Raw genomic sequence first — 17543 nt, 5'->3', positions numbered from 1 at the left:
TTTCATCTCAACTAACAAGATGGATGCCAGCTTTATACCTAAAGTCTGCACCCCCTTTCTTGTCCACCCCTTTTCTGGTGCAGAAAGGCCTTTGCCATCCAGCACCTGAGAATCAGGCAGGATTTGATTACTTCTTTAATGTGAACTGGGTTTCTGGAGATAAGGGAGTGGAAGGGTATACCCCAGCCTCCCCACACACCCCAAGAGCTGGGTCAGAGCTCAGTGTCCATTTTGGGGGACTTTGGAACAATTACCCGATTCTTCCATTCTGTAAAGATTGACTCAACTTTCTTTAGGATCTAATGTGTATTTATTTCTGAGAAAAGCAGGGTAAGAGGAATTCTGGCATACCCCCAGTTTATCACCCCAAAGCAACACCCTTTCTGGTGATTCCCTAGAGTGTTGGAGCAGACTCTTACCTTCTTCTTAGAGAAGAATGGAGAATTCAACCCCTGCAATGGGACACACCAGATAGAGGCGCTGGAATTTTTCTGTAGGCCTTGGGAACATATGAATAGTATGATTAGGTCTGCCTTAGGCAGCTTTGGCCGCAGGGAGGAGGGAGATGGAAGGAGGTCAGGGGAGAGCCAGGGAAACCAGGAGAAACCTTCCCTGCTTCTCTCCAGGAGAGTGAATCCTTCTATCTTAGCTAACCTGCCATAACAAAACACCACAGACTGGGTAGCTTAAGCACAGTTTATTTTTTACACAGTTCTGAAGGCTAGAAGTGCAAGGTCAAGTTCTGGATGGGTCGGTTTCAAGCGAGGGCTCTCTTCCTGACTTGCAGAAGGCCTCCCTCTTGCTGTGTCTGCCTACAGGGGTAGGAGGAGAGAGAAAGTTCTCTGGTGTCTCTTCCTATAAGGACACTCATCCTATCAGATCAGGGCCCCACTCTTATGATCTCATTTAACCTCAATTACCTCCTATCTCCAAATACAGTCACATTGGTGGTTAGGGCTTCAACATAGGAGTTGGGGGGGGGTACCCAATTCAGTCTGTAGCACCCTCCTTTCTCAGGGCTCAAAACATACCACATACATAATTTCATTGAAGACTGCATCACATTTTATTTTTATTTTTCAAAGAGATTTATTATTTTAGAGAGAGAGAGAGAACACAAGCAGGGGGAGGGAGACAAGCAGACTTCCCACTGAGCAGGAGTCTGACGTGGGGCTCGATCCCAGGACCCTGAGATCATGACCTGAGCCAAAATCAAGAGTCAGATGTTCAACTGACTGAGCCACCCGGGCACCTCTCACATTTTAAAGTACTATTTATTTTTCTGGTTATGAAAGTAACACATATTCAGAGTAGAAAGTGTGGAAAATGAAGAATAATAGGAAAAAAATTAAAATCATTCCCAAACTCACAACTTAGAGGTAAACATTATTAATATGTCAGGGTTTTTTTAGTCCTTTCTCCTGCATACATATACATTTTTTTTACACAATTTGGATCCAACAATATGATTTGTTTTGGTAACAGCTTTCTTGAGATATAATTCACATACTATACAATTCACCATTTAAAAAACATTTTTTTTTTTTAACTTTTAAGTAATCTCTACACCCGATGTGGGGCTTGAACTCACAACCCAGAAATCAAGAGTCACATGTTTTACCAACTGAGCCAGCCAGTCACCCCACAATTCACCCATTTAAAGTGGTATACAATCCACTGGCTTGTAGTTTATTCACAGAGTTGTGCAACAATCACCATAATCAATTTTAGAACATTTTTGTCACCTCCCAAAGAAACCCATGCTCTTTCGCTGTCAACTCCCAGTCCCTCCCATCTCCCCAGCCCTAGGCAACTTTTTTTTTTTTATTCTTTTTATTTTTTTAAGTTATCTCTACACCCAAGATGGGGCTCAAACCTACAACCTCGAGATCAAGAGTCACATACTCTACAGACTGAGCCAGCCATGCGCCCCTGCCCTAGGCAACTTCTACTTTCTGTCTCTATAGATTTGCCTATTCTGGACATTTCATATACACAGAATCATACAATATGTGGTCTTTTGGGAATGCTTCTTTCACTTAGCATAATGTTTTCAAGGTGCCTTCATGTTGTAGCATGATACATTCCTCCTGATACATGGTACATTCCTGTAGTAGCATGATACCTTATTCCTTTTTCTTTTTTAAATTTCTTTTTTTTTCTTTTTAAAGATTTTATTTATTTGAGAGAGAGAGAATGAGAGACAGAGCATGAGAGGGGGGAGGGTCAGAGGGAGAAGCAGACTCCCCGCTGAGCAGGGAGCCAAATGCGGGACTCGATCCTGGGACTCCAGGATCATGACCTGAGCTGAAGGCAGTCGCTTAACCAACTGAACCACCCAGGCGCCCCCTTATTCCTTTTTCTTGTAAACAGCTTTATTGAGCTATAATTCACATACTATACAGTTCACCTATTTAAAGTGTGCAATTCAGGGGCACCTGGGTGGCTCAGTCAGTTGAGCGTCTGACTCTTGTTTTTAGTTCAGGTCATGATCTCAAGGTCGTGAGATCAAGCCCCATGCCCGGCTCTGTGCTCAGCAGGGAGTCTGCTTGAGATTCTCTCTCCCTCTTCCTGTGTCCCTCCCCACCTCTAAAATAAATAAACAAATCTTTAAAAAAAAACAGTGTACAATAACTACTTTTGGTATATTCAGAGTTGTACAACCATTACCACAATCAATTTTAGAACACTTTCATCACCCCAAATTTCATGCCTTTTTATGGCCAAATTGTAGGGGTGTTCCATTGTATGGGTATACCATATTTTATTTATCCATTTATCAGTTGGTGGACATTTGTACTTTGTGGATATTATGAATAAAGCTGTGAACATCTGTGTGCAAGTTTTTGTGTGAACATATGTTTTCATTTCTCTATGACCGGAATTGCTGGGTCTATGATAAACTACATGTTTAATCTTTTGAGGAACTACTAACCAAACCATGTGATTTTTTTATCTGATTTTCTCACTTAACATTAATCATGTGCATTTTCATAAATTATTAAATGTTCTTTGAACACTTGGCTTTTAATGTTTGCAGACTTCCAAATCTTAGTTAACCCCTGTTAGTGGGCATTTAGATTATTTCCAATTTTCATATTATAAACAGCATTTCAGTGAACATTTTTTTTTAAGATTTTATTTATTTATTTGAGAGAGAGAATGAGATAGAGAGCATGAGAGGGTCAGAGGGAGAAGCAGACTCCCTACTGAGCAGGGAGCCCGATGCGGGACTCGATCCCGGGACTCCAGGATCATGACCTGAGCCGAAGGCAGTCGCTTAACCAACTGAGCCACCCAGGCGCCCCTCAGTGAACATCTTTGGGCATTAATCTTTTTATGCAGCTCTGGTTATTTCTGCAGAGCAGATTAATTAGACCACCGAATCAAAGAGCACAGGCAGTTTTAAGGCTTTTGGTGCATAATGATAAATTGCCTCCCAGAAAAGTTGTGTCAGTTTGCATTCTGGCAAGTTGAGTTCGTACTTTCATTGTCTCCTGAGGTCACCAAAGCTGGGACTTTGGACATCTCTGACCCCATACCCAGCTCAATATGTAGCACATAGTACAAGTTACACAAGTTAGTGTGAGCGAAGGAAGACCCAGTCTCTGCATTAACAGAAGCCATGGGATAGAGAGGAGGGTACAGGTGTCTGAGACTCCATTAAGACAGGCTCCATAGGACTTACCACCCAGTTGACATGGGGACTCACTGCAGACTCAAGTGGTAATAAGGCATCGTGAGGCCAAGAACCCTCGACGTTGAAGTGGCCAATGTGAGATGAGGAAGCCACCCACCACAGTCACTTAGGGACAGACGCTGGTAGGGATGGGGTGAAGACTGGCAGTAACTCTTTTTTGTACTCTACTCTGTGGGCAGCAGTCTTTACATGGAGTGCTGGAAGAAGTACCTTCACTGAGCTGGCGAGGTCATCAAACTCTCTGTCCACTTGGATCTCCTGAGGAGAAACCCGTTATAAGGCAGTACATGATCACTGTCTGAGAACGTCACTGTTTTTCACTTACACAAGGTTTTGAAGAAACACCCTAGGGCCGCTTCTCTCCTATGGATGACAACGTCATTACTCCCCAAACCATTAAAATAGAGAAGAGAAGTGGCTCCAGGGGAGCTCCTTGGGGCCTGCACTATTTCTTGATCTGGGGGCTGGTTGCATAGGTGTGTTCTGTCCGTGGAAATTCACAGCCCTAACCCACGTGCACTTTTCAGCCATGTGCACTTTTCAGCATAGACGTTATTCCTCAATAACGGGAGTCAGGGGAAGAATACTAGCACTAATGGGGTCTTTCTCTACACAGGCCTTTCCTGTGGGGTCTGCTAGCTCATCCCCTCTTCTCAATGAGCCTGGCTGGAAGATTTTAGCCCCATTTCACCTGAAGACAAGGCTGAAACCTGGGAAGGGTTTTACATGAACTGTCAGGATTCAAAGGCATTTCCCTTAGGGGCGCCTGGGTGGCTCAGTCAGTTAAGCGTTTGCTTTCAGCTCAGGTCATGATCCCAGAGTCCTGGATCAAACCCTGAGTTGGGCTCCCTGCTCAGCGGAGAGCCTGCTTCTCCCTCTCCCTGTCTGCTGCTCCATCTGCTTGTACTCTCTCTCTCTCTGTCAAATAAATAAACAAAATCTTAAAAAAAAAAGAAAAAGAAGTATTTCCCTTAAAGCTGAGGAGAAAATCTAGGCTGGGGAGATTAGACTAATAACAGTAAGGAACAGGAAATTAGTACATTGCATCTAGACTAGTGTTATTCTTCAATTCAGAAGATGCCATGTTGATGACTCAGGATTTGGTCCCAGGCCTGTCTGATTCTCACCTCTGTTTCCACTACATTAAAAGCTCCTGATAATAACCATAGGTTATATTGAATAAGCACATAGTTTTGCAGAAGAGTTTCATATATCATTCCTTTATTTTTTAAAAAATACTTATTTAAGTAATTTCTGCACCCAGTGTGGGACTCAAACCCACAACTCTGGGAGTCACATGCTCTTCCCACTGAGCCAGCCAGGTGGCCCCCCCTCCTTTTTTAATCATAGAAGCTAATGCTAACAGGAATTCTCAGAGCAGGAGGAACATGGTCAAGGCAAGCTAATCTCTGGCTTTGGAGCTGTAGAAGCTGGGCAGGCAGAAGGAAGCAATAAGCCTGAAGGATTGGAATTGTAAAAACACATCTCTGGAAGGGTTTTGACTTAAATCTGGGTTGACATCGACCAGGGTTAGAATAAGCAGTGATTTGTGACTAGACTTCCTTTCAATAACTCATATTTGGGGATTCTCTCCTTAATGTTTAATTTTTGCTTTAATTTTCTTTCTTTCTTTCTTTCTTTCTTTTCTTTTCTTTCTTTCTTTCTTTCTTCTCTCTTTCTTTCTTTCTTTCTTTCTTTGACAGAGAGAGAGACAGCGAGAGAGGGAACACAAGCAGGGGGAGTGGGAGAGGGAGAAGCAGGCTTCCTGCTGAGCAGGGAGCCCGATGTGGGGCTCGATCCCAGGACCCTGGGATTATGACCTGAGCTGAAGGCAGACGCTTAACGACTGAGCCACCCAGACGCCCCTGCTTTTAATTTTCTATATCAAAAAGGCACAATTGAATGAAAAGGAGTCTTAATCTCCCTCAAGGCCACATGAGTGAATCTTCCAGCACCATGATCCACCTGCAGACAGAACAGGCCAGGGCGTGGGGCAGGGCCACCTTGCAAGTACTAAACCTGCAGATCCAAACATCAGTGAACAGCGAGCTTTGTGTCCTCTGAGCCACCTAGTCTCTCTCAGCCAATGAAGAACCCAGGCAGGGGTTGGAGGTGAGACCATGGCGGGACCCCCCAATCAGGAGTGGGAATAGAGCCAGAGTGGCACTGTGACCTTACAGTCCAGCCTGGGGTGGGACTCAGATTCAGCCACACTAAGTATCTGGGCAGGGCATTCTATTTCTCTGATCCCCACTTTCTTCCTCTAAATGATAACTCATGGGGCTGTGGGGAGGATCACAGATGAGATTTATGAAAAGCTCTTACAGAGAAATCTAGGAGTTCTAGGGCAGACATCGGATTATCCCGGACAGACTTTAGAACTCCAAAGCAGCCTTCGCCTCGCATGGGATTCCTGGACATCTGAGAAACACACACACAATTGAGAAAAACTGAGCCCAGGGAGGCTCGTGGAGCATCTCCAAAGGGAGGGAGGGATTCTTCATATCTGCTGAGTGGCTCGGGACAGCCCCACTGTCTCAGCTCAGAAATTGTCTCCACTGACAGAATGCCCTTGGTGAGCCTGTGGGGCCAGGGAAGAGAGGAAGAGAATAAACACTGACTGAGCACCCCACCACCACCATGCCCAACTCCGTGCCGGGTGCCAAAGATACAGACACACAGGGCACATCCCTGTCTTTAAAGAGCCCACCCAGGGCGCCTGGGTGGCTCAGTCGGTTGGGCGACTGCCTTCGGCTCAGGTCATGATCCTGGAGTCCCGGGATCGAGTCCCGCATCGGGCTCCCTGCTCGGCGGGGAGTCTGCTTCTCCCTCTGACCCTCCCCCCTCTCATGTGCTTGCTCTCTCTCATACTCTCTCTCAAATAAATAAATAAAATCTTTAAAAAAAAAAAAAGAGCCCACCCATCGTGGGGAAGAGAGGGAAAGGAAACATCATGAAAATGCAGTGCAGGGCGCCTGGGTGGCTCAGTCAGTTAAGCGACTGCCTTCGGCTCAGGTCATGATCCTGGAGTCCCGGGATCGAGTCCCGCATCAGGCTCCCTGCTCAGCAGGGAGTCTGCTTCTCCCTCTGACCCTCCCCCCTCTTGTGCTCTCTCTATCTCATTCTCTCTCAAATAAATGAATAAAATCTTTAAAAAAAATGCAGTGCAATGACAGTGTGCATCAGCTCTCCTTGGGAAGTAAAGGTTAGGCAGGGGATAAAACACCAGCCCTGAACTTTACAGGTGAGGTGCGCAGAGCTGGGTATTTCAGCAAAAAGATCAGGAGGAGAAAAACAGAGGAGAGAGAATGCACCTTGTGCAGAAAATTCAGAGTAGCCTGGGGTGAGAGAATGAGCTTCACAGGTGGAAGACAGAAGGGTTATGGCAGAGCCTGGAGCCCAATGTGTAGTGAATGGCATACTACTAAGCTTGGATTAATCCAGAGGGGAGCCGCTGATGGGTTTAAATCAAGGAGGGACAGGAGCATGTTTCTGGTTTAGAAAGATCACCTGGTAGGTAGGAAGGAAGGGCCAGAGATGGGAAACTAGCAGGTCCACAGAATTTGAGGGGAAGTGAAAAGGAGGAGCAGGAAGCCTGAGCACTCTGCAGGAAGTAAGATGAAGGATGGAAGGCATGGGAAAGAGAGGGAGGGGTGACTCCATGCGGAGGCCCCTCTACCCCCTGCCCACGGGGACAGCCCTTAGAGAGAGAGGATGTCTTCAGGTTGTGCTTTGTGCCCATGGGACATCCAGGGGACCATCCAGCAGGTGGCTGGAAATGAGGATCCAGAGCTTAAGAGAGGTCTGGGTTGCAGCGAGGGGCGGGGGTGGAGGAGTGGGTGGGAGAGGAGCGAGCCTCAGGCTGGGGATGGGAGGGCTACATGAGGCTCCTCTGCCAGTTGAAGGAGCTGAGAGCCAGGCAGGGCTGGATGTCCCCTGGACCTGGCAGTGCTGTCCTCTGAGCACTTGCTGTTGGCACAGTGGCCCTCACGGGCCTGCTCCACCCCCGGTTGCACCCTCCCTTCTCTGTCCTCTGCTCTCAGCCCTGCCTAGCCACTCCTAGCCCACTGGCAACCCTGAAGGAAGGGAACCCTGGTGTGCACACGAGGCCTCGGCTAGGTCTGAGCATGGCCAACAGTACACCTGGGCTGACCGGGTGGGCTGAGAAAGAGGAAGGACAGCTGGGAGGTGGGGTGACACTGCTGGGAGGGAAGGAAGGGTAAGGGAGGAGTCTGAAGTGTATGGGTCAGGCCAGAGATGGGTGAGTGGATGGCAAGGGAAAGAAGTGGTCACAAGAGGAAGCCAGGAGGCCCCCGCCCTTATCTGGGCTCCAGAACTTGTGTACCCCACTGCCACTGGAGTGGAGACATGTGGCAGGGGAGGGATCTGTGTGGATACATGCAGGGGGGCCTCTCCCATCAGGCTAGCACTCACAACAAGAATCCTCAGCGTCTGGTTGACCCGGAGGCCCAGGCCCAGGCTCAAGGCTCCCACTGCAGAGATGCGGTTGTTGCTGCAACAGAAAGACAGGAGCATTTCGCTACCTTCTGAGGAGCTGTGCAGGTACATCCACCTGGTTGAGCTTCATGTTCCAGCCTCCACTGATGCTCCAGGGACCCTGGGCAGGTCAGTATGTAAAGGCTGGATAGTGACCCTGGGGGGTCCCGGTGTTCAGGGAGAACACTCAGCAAACATACCTAGAGCACCCCTACCCCCAGTGGAGGCCAGCTGCTGTTCCCAGGCCCTCCGAGCTCGGCAGGTCCTCCCACATGTTCTGCGCCAGCAGCACCCCATTCCTATCACCATGACAGCATCTGTTCTGGAAACCGCCCAGCTCTGTCCTCACGTCCTCTCCTCCTGCTTCTCTAGATGGACCTAAACTCTGGCCCCAGCACCTCTCTTGGCCACTTTATCTCGGAGCCAGTCCCACTTCCCTCTGACCCCTCAGACCCCAGCTCTGGCCTTGAATTCCAGCACGTCTCATAGCCTCTTCTGGCCTTAGCTCCTTCCACGAGAAGGACAGAATTGCAGCAGGCAGACCCTGCTCACTCCAGCAGGCCCCCAGGGGAAGTGCTCAGCCACAACAGTCCAAGACCTGTTGGGCTTCTGCCTCTTTCTTTCCCTGTGGTTTGTGGCCTCTGCTCTGGTTACTTGCTGAGGGCTGGGATGCTGCCTGAGCTTGGAACAGCAAATCACACACGGCAAGCACCCAGCAGTCATATGCTGAGCAGAGCATGAGCACTCACTCCACACCAGGCTCTGCTGAAGATGTTTTTTGTTTGTTTGTTTTGTTTTGTTTTGTTTGGAAGTAGGCTCTACATCCAGCAAGGACCCCAATGTGGGGCTTGAACTCACCACCCTGAGATCGAGACTGAGCCGAGCTGAGATCAAGAATCAGACACTTAACCGACTAAGCCACCTAGGCATCCTTCTACTGAAGATGTTTTACATATGTGTTTTCAATTCCCAGCCCCCGCCTATGCAGCAGGAATTATGAGATCCAAGGTATAATGCTGAACTTGAGCGAGGAGGACGGAGCTGGGCACTCTTGGATTGTGGCTCAAGCCCCATAATGGGTAGACTGTGGTAGGTTTGGGAGTTAAGGTGGTAAACAGCAGGAGGATCGTGGAGTCCCTGATCCCTCAGGTGACTTTGGACATGGAGGCTGTGACACACCCTATGCACCTCACCTCATGTTGAGTTCCTCCAACACGTTGTTGGTCTTAAGTGCCTCACCCACCGCGGATGCTCCAGGATCTCCAAAACCATTGTATGAGATGTCCAGGACTCTGAGGAAGATGTTTGCCTGGAATGCAAAAGAGTGAAGCCAGGAGACCTCCCATGAAGGTGGCCAGGGTGGCCCAGGAGGCTCGAGGTGCAAAAAACACAGACTGAGAGCAGAAGGTCAGAGGTTCCAGGTAAGAATTTTGTGGCTTGGGGCACCGGGGTGGCTCAGTCGTTAAGCGTCTGCCTTCAGCTCAGGTCATGATCTGGGGTCCTGGGATCGAGCCCAGCATCGGGCTCCCTGCTCAGTGGGAAACCTGCTTCTCCCTCTCCCACTCCCCCTGCTTGTGTTCCCTCTCTCGCTGTCTCTTTCTCTCTCTCTGCCAAATCAATCAATCAATCTTTAAAAAAAAGAAAAGAATCTTGTGGCTTGAATGATGGCAACCAGGAGAACTGAATGAGTAGAAGCATAGCACCAAGGGTGGGTGTGGGTGTGGATGACCCTCAGAGAATGATGCAGTGATCTGGCTCACGCCCACTTGGGGACCCAAAGGCAGGTACTCTGAGGCACAGAGCAGGACTCCAAAGCGTTGTTGGGAGACTGTGATGGGGAGAAGGGCAGGAGCTTGTGGCTGCACTGGGAAGACAAAGCCTGACCTACGACTTGTGGAGCAGGATCCCTAGGTCAGCCCCGGGGGAGTGGGCCAAGCAAGGCAGCTGCTGACGTTTCCTGAGGAGAACCCCACAAATGTAGCCGGCACCAGGGGCATCCTGGCAGGGGCTAGGAGCCACCCATTCCCGAGGCCTACGAACCACAATATCCAAGGAAGCAAGTGGGATGTTTGAGAGTATGTGCTGGGACCCAAGGGTGCAGGGTGTCACCTCAGGGAAAAAAATCTGCATACGCCCATTTAGTGAGCATGTTTCACCAAACCACACGATGTCCCCCACCAGCCATATGCCTATAATATCTATAATATCCAGAGAAGTTATGCAACATTCAACTGTAGACCCTTCAGGAAGCGTCTCGAGAGTGAACATGGTGTTTTAGTCATGAAATGGGGCTGGGGAAATTAAAGTCACCAAACAAAATATTTTTTAAGCTCTTCTTAAAAGATCCAAGGCTCATTTCTGAAGAGCTGTAAAGTCAGGGGGCTGGCACCTCGGAGACCTGTCCCCACAGGACAAGCTGGATGGATAGACAGGCTGCAGGGCTGTTCATACCTCCAGTCCCCTGGCAAAGGCTACAGCTCCTGGTCCTCGAAGGTGATTCCAGCTTATATTAAGCTCGGTGAGTCCTGTATTTTCTGCCAGGGCTGGTCCAAGGATCTCCCCTTCAGAAACACCAAGACAAGCCTTATTTATTCTGTTCATTCCTTCAAAAAATGATACTATGACCACAGTGTGCCAGGGTCTCTGCTGGGTGCCAGGGTCACCAAGTTGAACCCGATATGGGTCTGCCCTGTCCTCAAGGGATTCACATTTAATGGGGGAGATACAGTTGATCTGTGAACAACATGGGGGTTAGGGGCACCAAACCCTGGTGCAGTTGAAAATCTACTTGTAACTTTGACTCCCCCAAACCTCAACGACTGATAGCCTACTGTTGACCAGAAAGAAGACCTTATCAAGAACATAAAGTGTTAATACATTTTGTAAGTTATATATATTAGATACTGTATTTTTTATTTCTAATTTAATTTTTTAATTTAAATTCAATTAGATACTGTATTCTTACAATAAAGTAAGCTAAAGAAAATATTATTGAGGAAATCATGGGGCACCTGGGTGGCTCAGTAGGTTGAGTGTCCAACCCTTGATTTTGGCTCAGGTCATGATCTTGGGGTCGTGAGATCAAGCTCCACCACTGTGGAGTCTGCTTGAGATTCTCTCTCTCCCTCTCCCTCTGCCCCTCCCCCTCTGTGTGCTCCCAATTTCTCTCTCTCTCTCAAATAAATAAATCTTAAAAAAAGAAAATCATAAGAGAAAATACACATATACTACTGTACTGTATTTATTTTAAAAATTGCATACAAGTGGACCCATGCAGTTCAAATCCATGTCCAACTGTAAACACAAATTAATGGGATACGAGCTATTATAGATTACAAACAGGGATGTGTTGGAACAGGGTAGGGACAAACCCTGCCTTAGGAGGGGTGCCAGGAAAGTGGGGACAGAGAGATAACCTTGAAGACTGAGGGTCTCACCACCTGTATATGCACGCACAGCGGAGAACACACACAGGAAAGAGCAAATGTGCGGAGGCATGAGGGAGCATGGAGCACTTGTGGAAATGCCCACAGGCCTGGTGAGTGGGGGAAAGCCACTGAAATGAGGTAGGAGTGATGGGCACTGGAGAGATGCTGAGAGGCCTTCAATGCTGGGCCAAGGCTTTGGGGCACCAACTAGTTAGTGGTGAGTAGGCAGGGAGGGCTTTAAGAAATGGCAAAGCTGGGTTCCTTAGCGACAGGTGTAGGGTATGGACTGAGGTGAGCAGGGGCATAGTTGAGAACCCAGGGGACCAGTTGGAAGGCTTGTGCCATAGTTTATAGGCAAGAGGTGATGAGGCTGGTGCAGCTGTGTGGAGAGAAGGCACCTGTGGCAGAGAAAGGAAGGAGGGAGCAGTGCAGGGTAAGAAACCTGGAGAGATTTTTAGCATGCAAAAATGGACAGAAGCCCCACCCACCCATCATGTTCTCCACTCTGTCAGCATTCAGCCAGTCTGACCTACTCCCAGTGCTCAAAAGCACCAGCACCAACATGACTCTGGGCTGTCCCCCTGGGTAGAACTGTTGACCCCCTTCTTCACCTGGCTAACAGCTCCTCATCCTTCTAACCTGGGTTCACAGCATCAGAAAGTCTTGCCTGCCCAGCTGGGCTGTGTTGCCTCCGGCCCCATGTCCACTGTGCTTCCATCCTTCCAGGCCCTGGTCTAATTACCTCTCTTTGCCTGGTCAGTCTCTCCCACCAGCCCAGGAGTACCTCAAGGATCTGAATTTGATACCTCTCCATGGTCTCAACTCCTCATGTGGTTTAGTAAGGCTAGTTTGAAGAAAGGCACAGAGGAAAAACAGATGTTCTAACTGAGCAGAACTAGCTTGCTTGGGGGCACCTGGCTGGCTCAGTCAGGGGAGCATGTCACTCTTGATCTCGGGGTTGTGAGTTCAAGCCCCACCTTGGATGCAGAGATTACTTAAAAATAAATTCTTTAGGGAAAAAAAAAGGAGGAAAAGAAAGAAGGAAAGAGAGAGAGAAAGAAAGGAAGGAAGGAAGGAAGAAAAGAAAGGAAGAAAGGAAGAAAGAAAAAGAAAGAAAGAAAGAAAGAAAGGAAGGAAGGAAGGAAGGAAAGAAAGAAAGAAAGGAAAGAAAGAAAGAACGAATGAACTAGCCTGCTTGGCCAGAACCCACTGCAGCAGGATGCTTTTTAGCACCTTGGAGAGCTCCCTGCAAGGCAGCTGGGACTCCCTGTGCGGCCTTCCCTCTGGATTCCAAACCCAGCACTGGGTCTGACACCCAAAGATTCTCAGGTACAGGTATGCACTTTCTCCCTTCCTCAGACACTTCTAGGGCTGGGAGGAGAGGGTGGTGGTCCCCACTTTGTAGGGAAGCCCCTTCTTTGCTGAACAACTTGAGGGTGAGAAGGTTTCTCTACGTACATGAATTGGCGTCTTGAAATTCCAATGCTTGGACTTCATGACCTCTGTGGCCAACTATGAGGTAGGTGCTACCTTCACCTTGGGTCAGATGGGGAGAATGAAACCCAAGCTCTTCACCCTTCAAGGGAGTCAGGCCCACCCACAGATTCCCACTTGAGGAAACAAAATGATCCTGCTGAGTTTGTCCTTTTCTGAGCTGAAGACCTCCCTACCACATATTTGTGCAGCTTTTACAGGGCCCTAGCTTCCTGCCCTCTCCATTCTGGCTGCCTCTCTGGTGTTTGCCTTTTCACTGTGAAGGCCCAGGGGGACATCTATACTCAGTTCGTTGGAAGTCTGAAATGATTTTATTTATTTATTAGAGAGAATGAGCAGAGCGAGGAGCAGAGGGAGAAGGAGAAGCAGACTCCCCGCTGAGCAGGGAGCCTGACGAGGGGCTCTATCCCAGGACCCTGGGATCGTGACTGAGCCGAAGTCAGGTGCTTAACTGACTGAGCCACCCAGGCGCCCCTGAACTTCTCTTTTAATTTCACAGTCTTCTCATAATAATTTTCTTAGAAGGTAAACAGGTTCTCTGGCAGTTAAATTCTAAGGCTGATCCTCAAAGACCAAGGTTGGTACCACCCCCACTCTAAGCTGCTTGAGACAGGACAGCGATTCCCAAACTTCCTTGATCAGACAAATCTCCTAGGGCACCCATTAAAATGTAGATGCATGGGCCTCGCTCCACCAAGATTCTGGCTCAGCAGGTCCAGGGCCCAGGAATCTGTGTTCCTAACCCAGGGTCCCAGGTGATTCCTATAATTGATTGGAGCGGTTGAGGTCAGACAGGTAGAAGTGCATGCTCCTAGCAAAGCAGATAGCCTGTGCAAAGGTCCTGGGACAAGAAAGTGGTGAGATCAAGGAATCCCATCAATGTCTTCCACAGTGCTTGCAATAAAATCTTCATGCCTTTTGCCAAGATTTGTAGGCCTGCAGCCCTCTGCTGCCTCTTCAGCTCATAGCGTAGCCCCTCTCTCCTGGCTCACTAGCCCAGCCACACCAGTGTCTATCAGTCTGGGAAATAAGCCTGCATGTTCACTGTTCCTCTGCTTGAAATGCTCTCTCCCTGGTCATCTCACAGAGCCCTCCCCAGCCACCCGTCTAAGGCAAGGGTCCCCATTCATCTCTAGAATCATGCCCTGTTTGTTTATTTTGTTGCACCAATAATTATGGAGAATTATCTTGTTAAAAGGTGTTCCTTGAGGCCAGGGACTCTGTTTTGTTCACAACCAGGTCACTAGTAGCTAAATGAGCACCCAGCACATACAGTAGCAGGCAATGGCAATCTGTGAAGAGATTAAGAGTTCTGTGTGGAAGGAGTGGGAGAGGGGCAGGCCAAAGTGGGACATGGGAAACAGGAGCCAGAGTACGAATGTTCAGAGCGGTGCTGCCATCCTCCACCCGCCCCTGCCCCAGGAAGATGGGCTTGAGGGCCCCATGGTGGCCCTGGCCGGATGTTACCTGCGTGGTCAGTCAGCTGGTTATAGCTCAGGTCCAGGGATTTCAGTCCCGTGTGGGCCAGCAGGAGTTCAGCAAGGTACTGGGCTGCATGCTCCTCCAGGCCGTTCCCTGCCAGTTGCACCTTCTGCATGGTTGGGTTCACCGCGAGGGCAGCACAGATCGCCTGCGCTCCCACCACGCCCATCTGGTTCTCTGACAGGTCCACATCTAGGGGTTGGCAGCACTCCTCCATCAGTGGGATCCAAAGCCAGGCACCACCCTCTTCCACCTTCCTCTATCCCCCAAACCTCTAGGCCTGAGGCAGCGGAGGAGGCAATACAGCTGGACTACCCTGGGGTTGCACGGTGACTCTGCCTCTCATCAGCTGCATCCATCCCCTCAGGCCCCAGGCAGCTTCTCTGATGCCCACACCCTCTCCATGCATCCACAAGCTTCTTTGTCTAGGGGCTCAAACCGCCTACTTCATGGTGCTGTATAGGATACCTGTGATGGTGAGGCAGCCACCCCGTGGATGATTCATGCCTGGCAGCAATATAACACACCCACAGAAGTCTTCACCGATGAATTTCTGGGAACTAGCAATGACAGCCCAGGTGGCCGTGCACAGAGCACGTACGTGAGCCAGGCACCTTGGTGAGCCCTTCATATGTGGTTTCATTTCATACTTAGCACAGCCCCAAGGGCTAAGTGCTACTGTTGGGGCCATTTCACAGATTGAAAACTAAGGCTCAGCAAGGTGGAGCAGCTTGCCTGGGGCCCCCTCACTCATCAGTGGTAGAGGTGGCGTTTGCATCCAGCCCCACTTCATATCCACCCAGCCTTCCACTGTCTCACATCGCCCATCCCCTGCCTCTCTGTTGGAGGACTCTCTCATCCAGCATTTAGGCAATAGGAGGCCACCATATGCAGGGGGTTGCTGGCCAGAAGAGAAGGGGAGTGGGGGGCGGACTGGGTTAGGAGAGGAGTAGTATCCAGCATTGGGGGCACCACAGAGAGTCTACCTCCACCCGCACCACCCCACCCTGTGATGAGGCCCCTGCCCCAGCAACGCCAACAGGCCCCGGGTGAGAAGGCCCAGCTGTGGGGGAGCCCACACCCCCCAGGAAAGGGAAGACTCAAATCTGCCCACCTGCTCCACGCTCAGCACCTACCACAGATAGTGCTGCTTTTGCTCAGGGCACCTGCCAGGGCCTCCACGCCGGCCCCACAGAGCCCATTGTCTCGAAGGTCCAGCCGCTTGACATAGGGATTGGAGGTCAATGCTGAAGCCAGAGCCCGGGCACCCTGGGACAAAGAGGGACCTGAGGGACCTGGTCCTTCCCAGGGGTGAAGGCCCCAGACACAGCTGGCCAGTACCCTGGCTCATTTCCAGGACTCAGCCCACCCAGTGCCCTCCAACTAGAAGGCCCTCCCCTTCCCACATGCCCAGGGGACATCTTCTTATCCTTCTAGGCTCCACCCAGATCTTACCTCCTGGAACCTTCCCTGACTGCCCCCTCCCCAGCAGGTTAGGGGCCCCCTGCAGACCCTCCAACCCTTACACTGAATTCTGTCATAGCCCTGATCCCACCTGTCACCCAGAAGTGGGGATGGGACATGTCTGACACAGAGCAAGGCCACGGAGTATGTGGTATGGGCTCAAGAAGGGGCCACTCCCATGGCTGCTGCCTCCCAGGTCCTGTCACTCCAAGCCTGGTCCCAGGGTCTCTCCAGGGTTACCTGGGGCCCCAGGCCATGGTGCCTCAGGTTCAGCTCTGGGGTGCTCCCTTGGCGCAGAAAGCAGGAGGCAGGCACAACACTATGGGCCTGGCAAGACCTCAGGTAGAGGGTGTCCTTGACCAGTCCTCCAGGCCCACGGATACCTGATAGGAGAAAGGGAGATGATGAATGTGGATCCCTCTCCAGACACAGTCGCCTACTCCCCTGCCCTGTGTCACCATGCAGCCCATGTTCCCCTCTAGAGGCATCTTTTCCTGTGCTAGGAGGGACACTGAAAGTCAGAGAAAGCAAATCCTTTCCCTAAAGTCACACAGCTAGTAGTAGTTAATCCTGGCATAGAACCTTTCCCGTCTGATGCCAAAGTGCATGCTGTGTCTTTTCCACTGGATTGCAGAACACATGTTTTGTGACTATTTTATGGGGGAAGAAATTGAAATAATTCTAAGTTCTATACATTTATTAGCTTAGTTGTTCCTGTGGGTTGGGAAAACCCAGCCCTGATCCTATTTCGGGGTGGGACACCCCTTGTTACATTGTTTGGCGGGGTTTAACATCACTCACTTTGGAGGCGTTTTCTGAAGGTGCAACTCCTGATGCCCCCAGGAGCATTGTGGGGAGAGCACGGGGTTGGCTGGAGGGGCCGCCCGCTGTCCCGAAGGTGTCCCACGGAGGGGTGCGCTCCCTCCTGGACAGGGTTCCCTTGCCCGCTTGGCCCCAGCCTGCCCCCTCCAGCCCTGCGGGAGAAGCGCCCTAGGTGAGGAGACAGCACCTTCCATCTCCCGGTCGGAGTCTGAATCAACGTCTGAACACTCCTCGGCCTCCGGGGCGCCTGCAAGACGCCCAGCGGCCGCTGCCACCTCTTCCTCCTGCTCTTCCTTCTCCCCGGACCTCTTGCTGGGAGCCCTCATGGTTACGCCCATTTCTCAGTCGCTGGCACTGAGGCGGCAACAGGGCGGCCAGCACCTAGAGCGTTGCCCGGGGATATGGGCGGACCCTCCGGCTGCGTTGACCAATCGAATGTGGCGCACAGCGAACAGGCGCCCGCTGCAACCAATAGAAACGCGCCTCCCCGTAGCCGTCGCCCGGGCAACCCGGTGTTGTTGGTGGCTACAGAAACCGCCGCTGGCGTGGGCCGACCTTTCGTCTACTCAGTCTGGGCAGATGAGAGCGTGCGCCAGGGTTCCAGCATCGCCCCCACACCTTCCACGGACTGGGGAACGTGGCTGACTCCAAAGCCT

The 17543-nt window shown here is 50.4% G+C and overlaps 1 protein-coding gene across 3 annotated transcripts; it reads right to left on the bottom strand.

Annotated features, from left to right (window-relative positions):
• Window positions 1–419: 419 nt before the first annotated feature.
• LRRC74B (leucine rich repeat containing 74B) lies at window positions 420–17231 on the bottom strand. Of its 3 annotated transcripts, XM_006744512.3 has the most exons (9): window positions 17075–17231; window positions 16306–16448; window positions 15738–15870; window positions 14587–14793; window positions 10649–10758; window positions 9391–9506; window positions 8135–8213; window positions 6026–6121; window positions 2490–3958 (listed from the first exon to the last, which is right to left on the bottom strand). In XM_006744512.3, exons 1-9 carry the CDS (start codon window positions 17223–17225, stop codon window positions 3803–3805), a joined length of 1191 nt encoding a protein of 396 aa, XP_006744575.3. In that variant the 5' UTR covers window positions 17226–17231; the 3' UTR covers window positions 2490–3802. The 3 variants fall into 3 exon arrangements, with proteins under 3 accessions (XP_030896253.2, XP_081657805.1, XP_006744575.3); XM_031040393.2 differs by lacking the exons at window positions 2490–3958; window positions 6026–6121 and adding an exon at window positions 420–499; XM_081801679.1 differs by lacking the exons at window positions 2490–3958; window positions 6026–6121 and adding an exon at window positions 511–812.
• Between the last annotated feature and the right edge of the window lie 312 nt (window positions 17232–17543).

This window comes from Leptonychotes weddellii, chromosome 13, assembly GCF_054177405.1.
Source record: "Leptonychotes weddellii isolate Sample4059 chromosome 13, ASM5417740v2, whole genome shotgun sequence".
NCBI lineage: Eukaryota > Metazoa > Chordata > Mammalia > Carnivora > Phocidae > Leptonychotes > Leptonychotes weddellii.
This window is presented reverse-complemented; position numbering and strand designations above follow the sequence as displayed.

What these genes read in the sequence shown, in the direction of transcription:
- LRRC74B (XM_006744512.3), bottom strand. Translation starts at nt 17,225, where the DNA reads ATGGGCGTAACCATGAGGGCTCCCAGCAAGAGGTCCGGGGAGAAGGAA. An exon ending in CTCCGACCGGGAGATGGAAG is followed by an intron (nt 16,449 to 17,074) that starts GTGCTGTCTCCT and finishes TTCTCCTATCAG; the next exon opens with GTATCCGTGGGCCTGGAGGA. An exon ending in CCTTTGCCAGGGGACTGGAG is followed by an intron (nt 9,507 to 10,648) that starts GTATGAACAGCC and finishes TTTGCATTCCAG; the next exon opens with GCAAACATCTTCCTCAGAGT.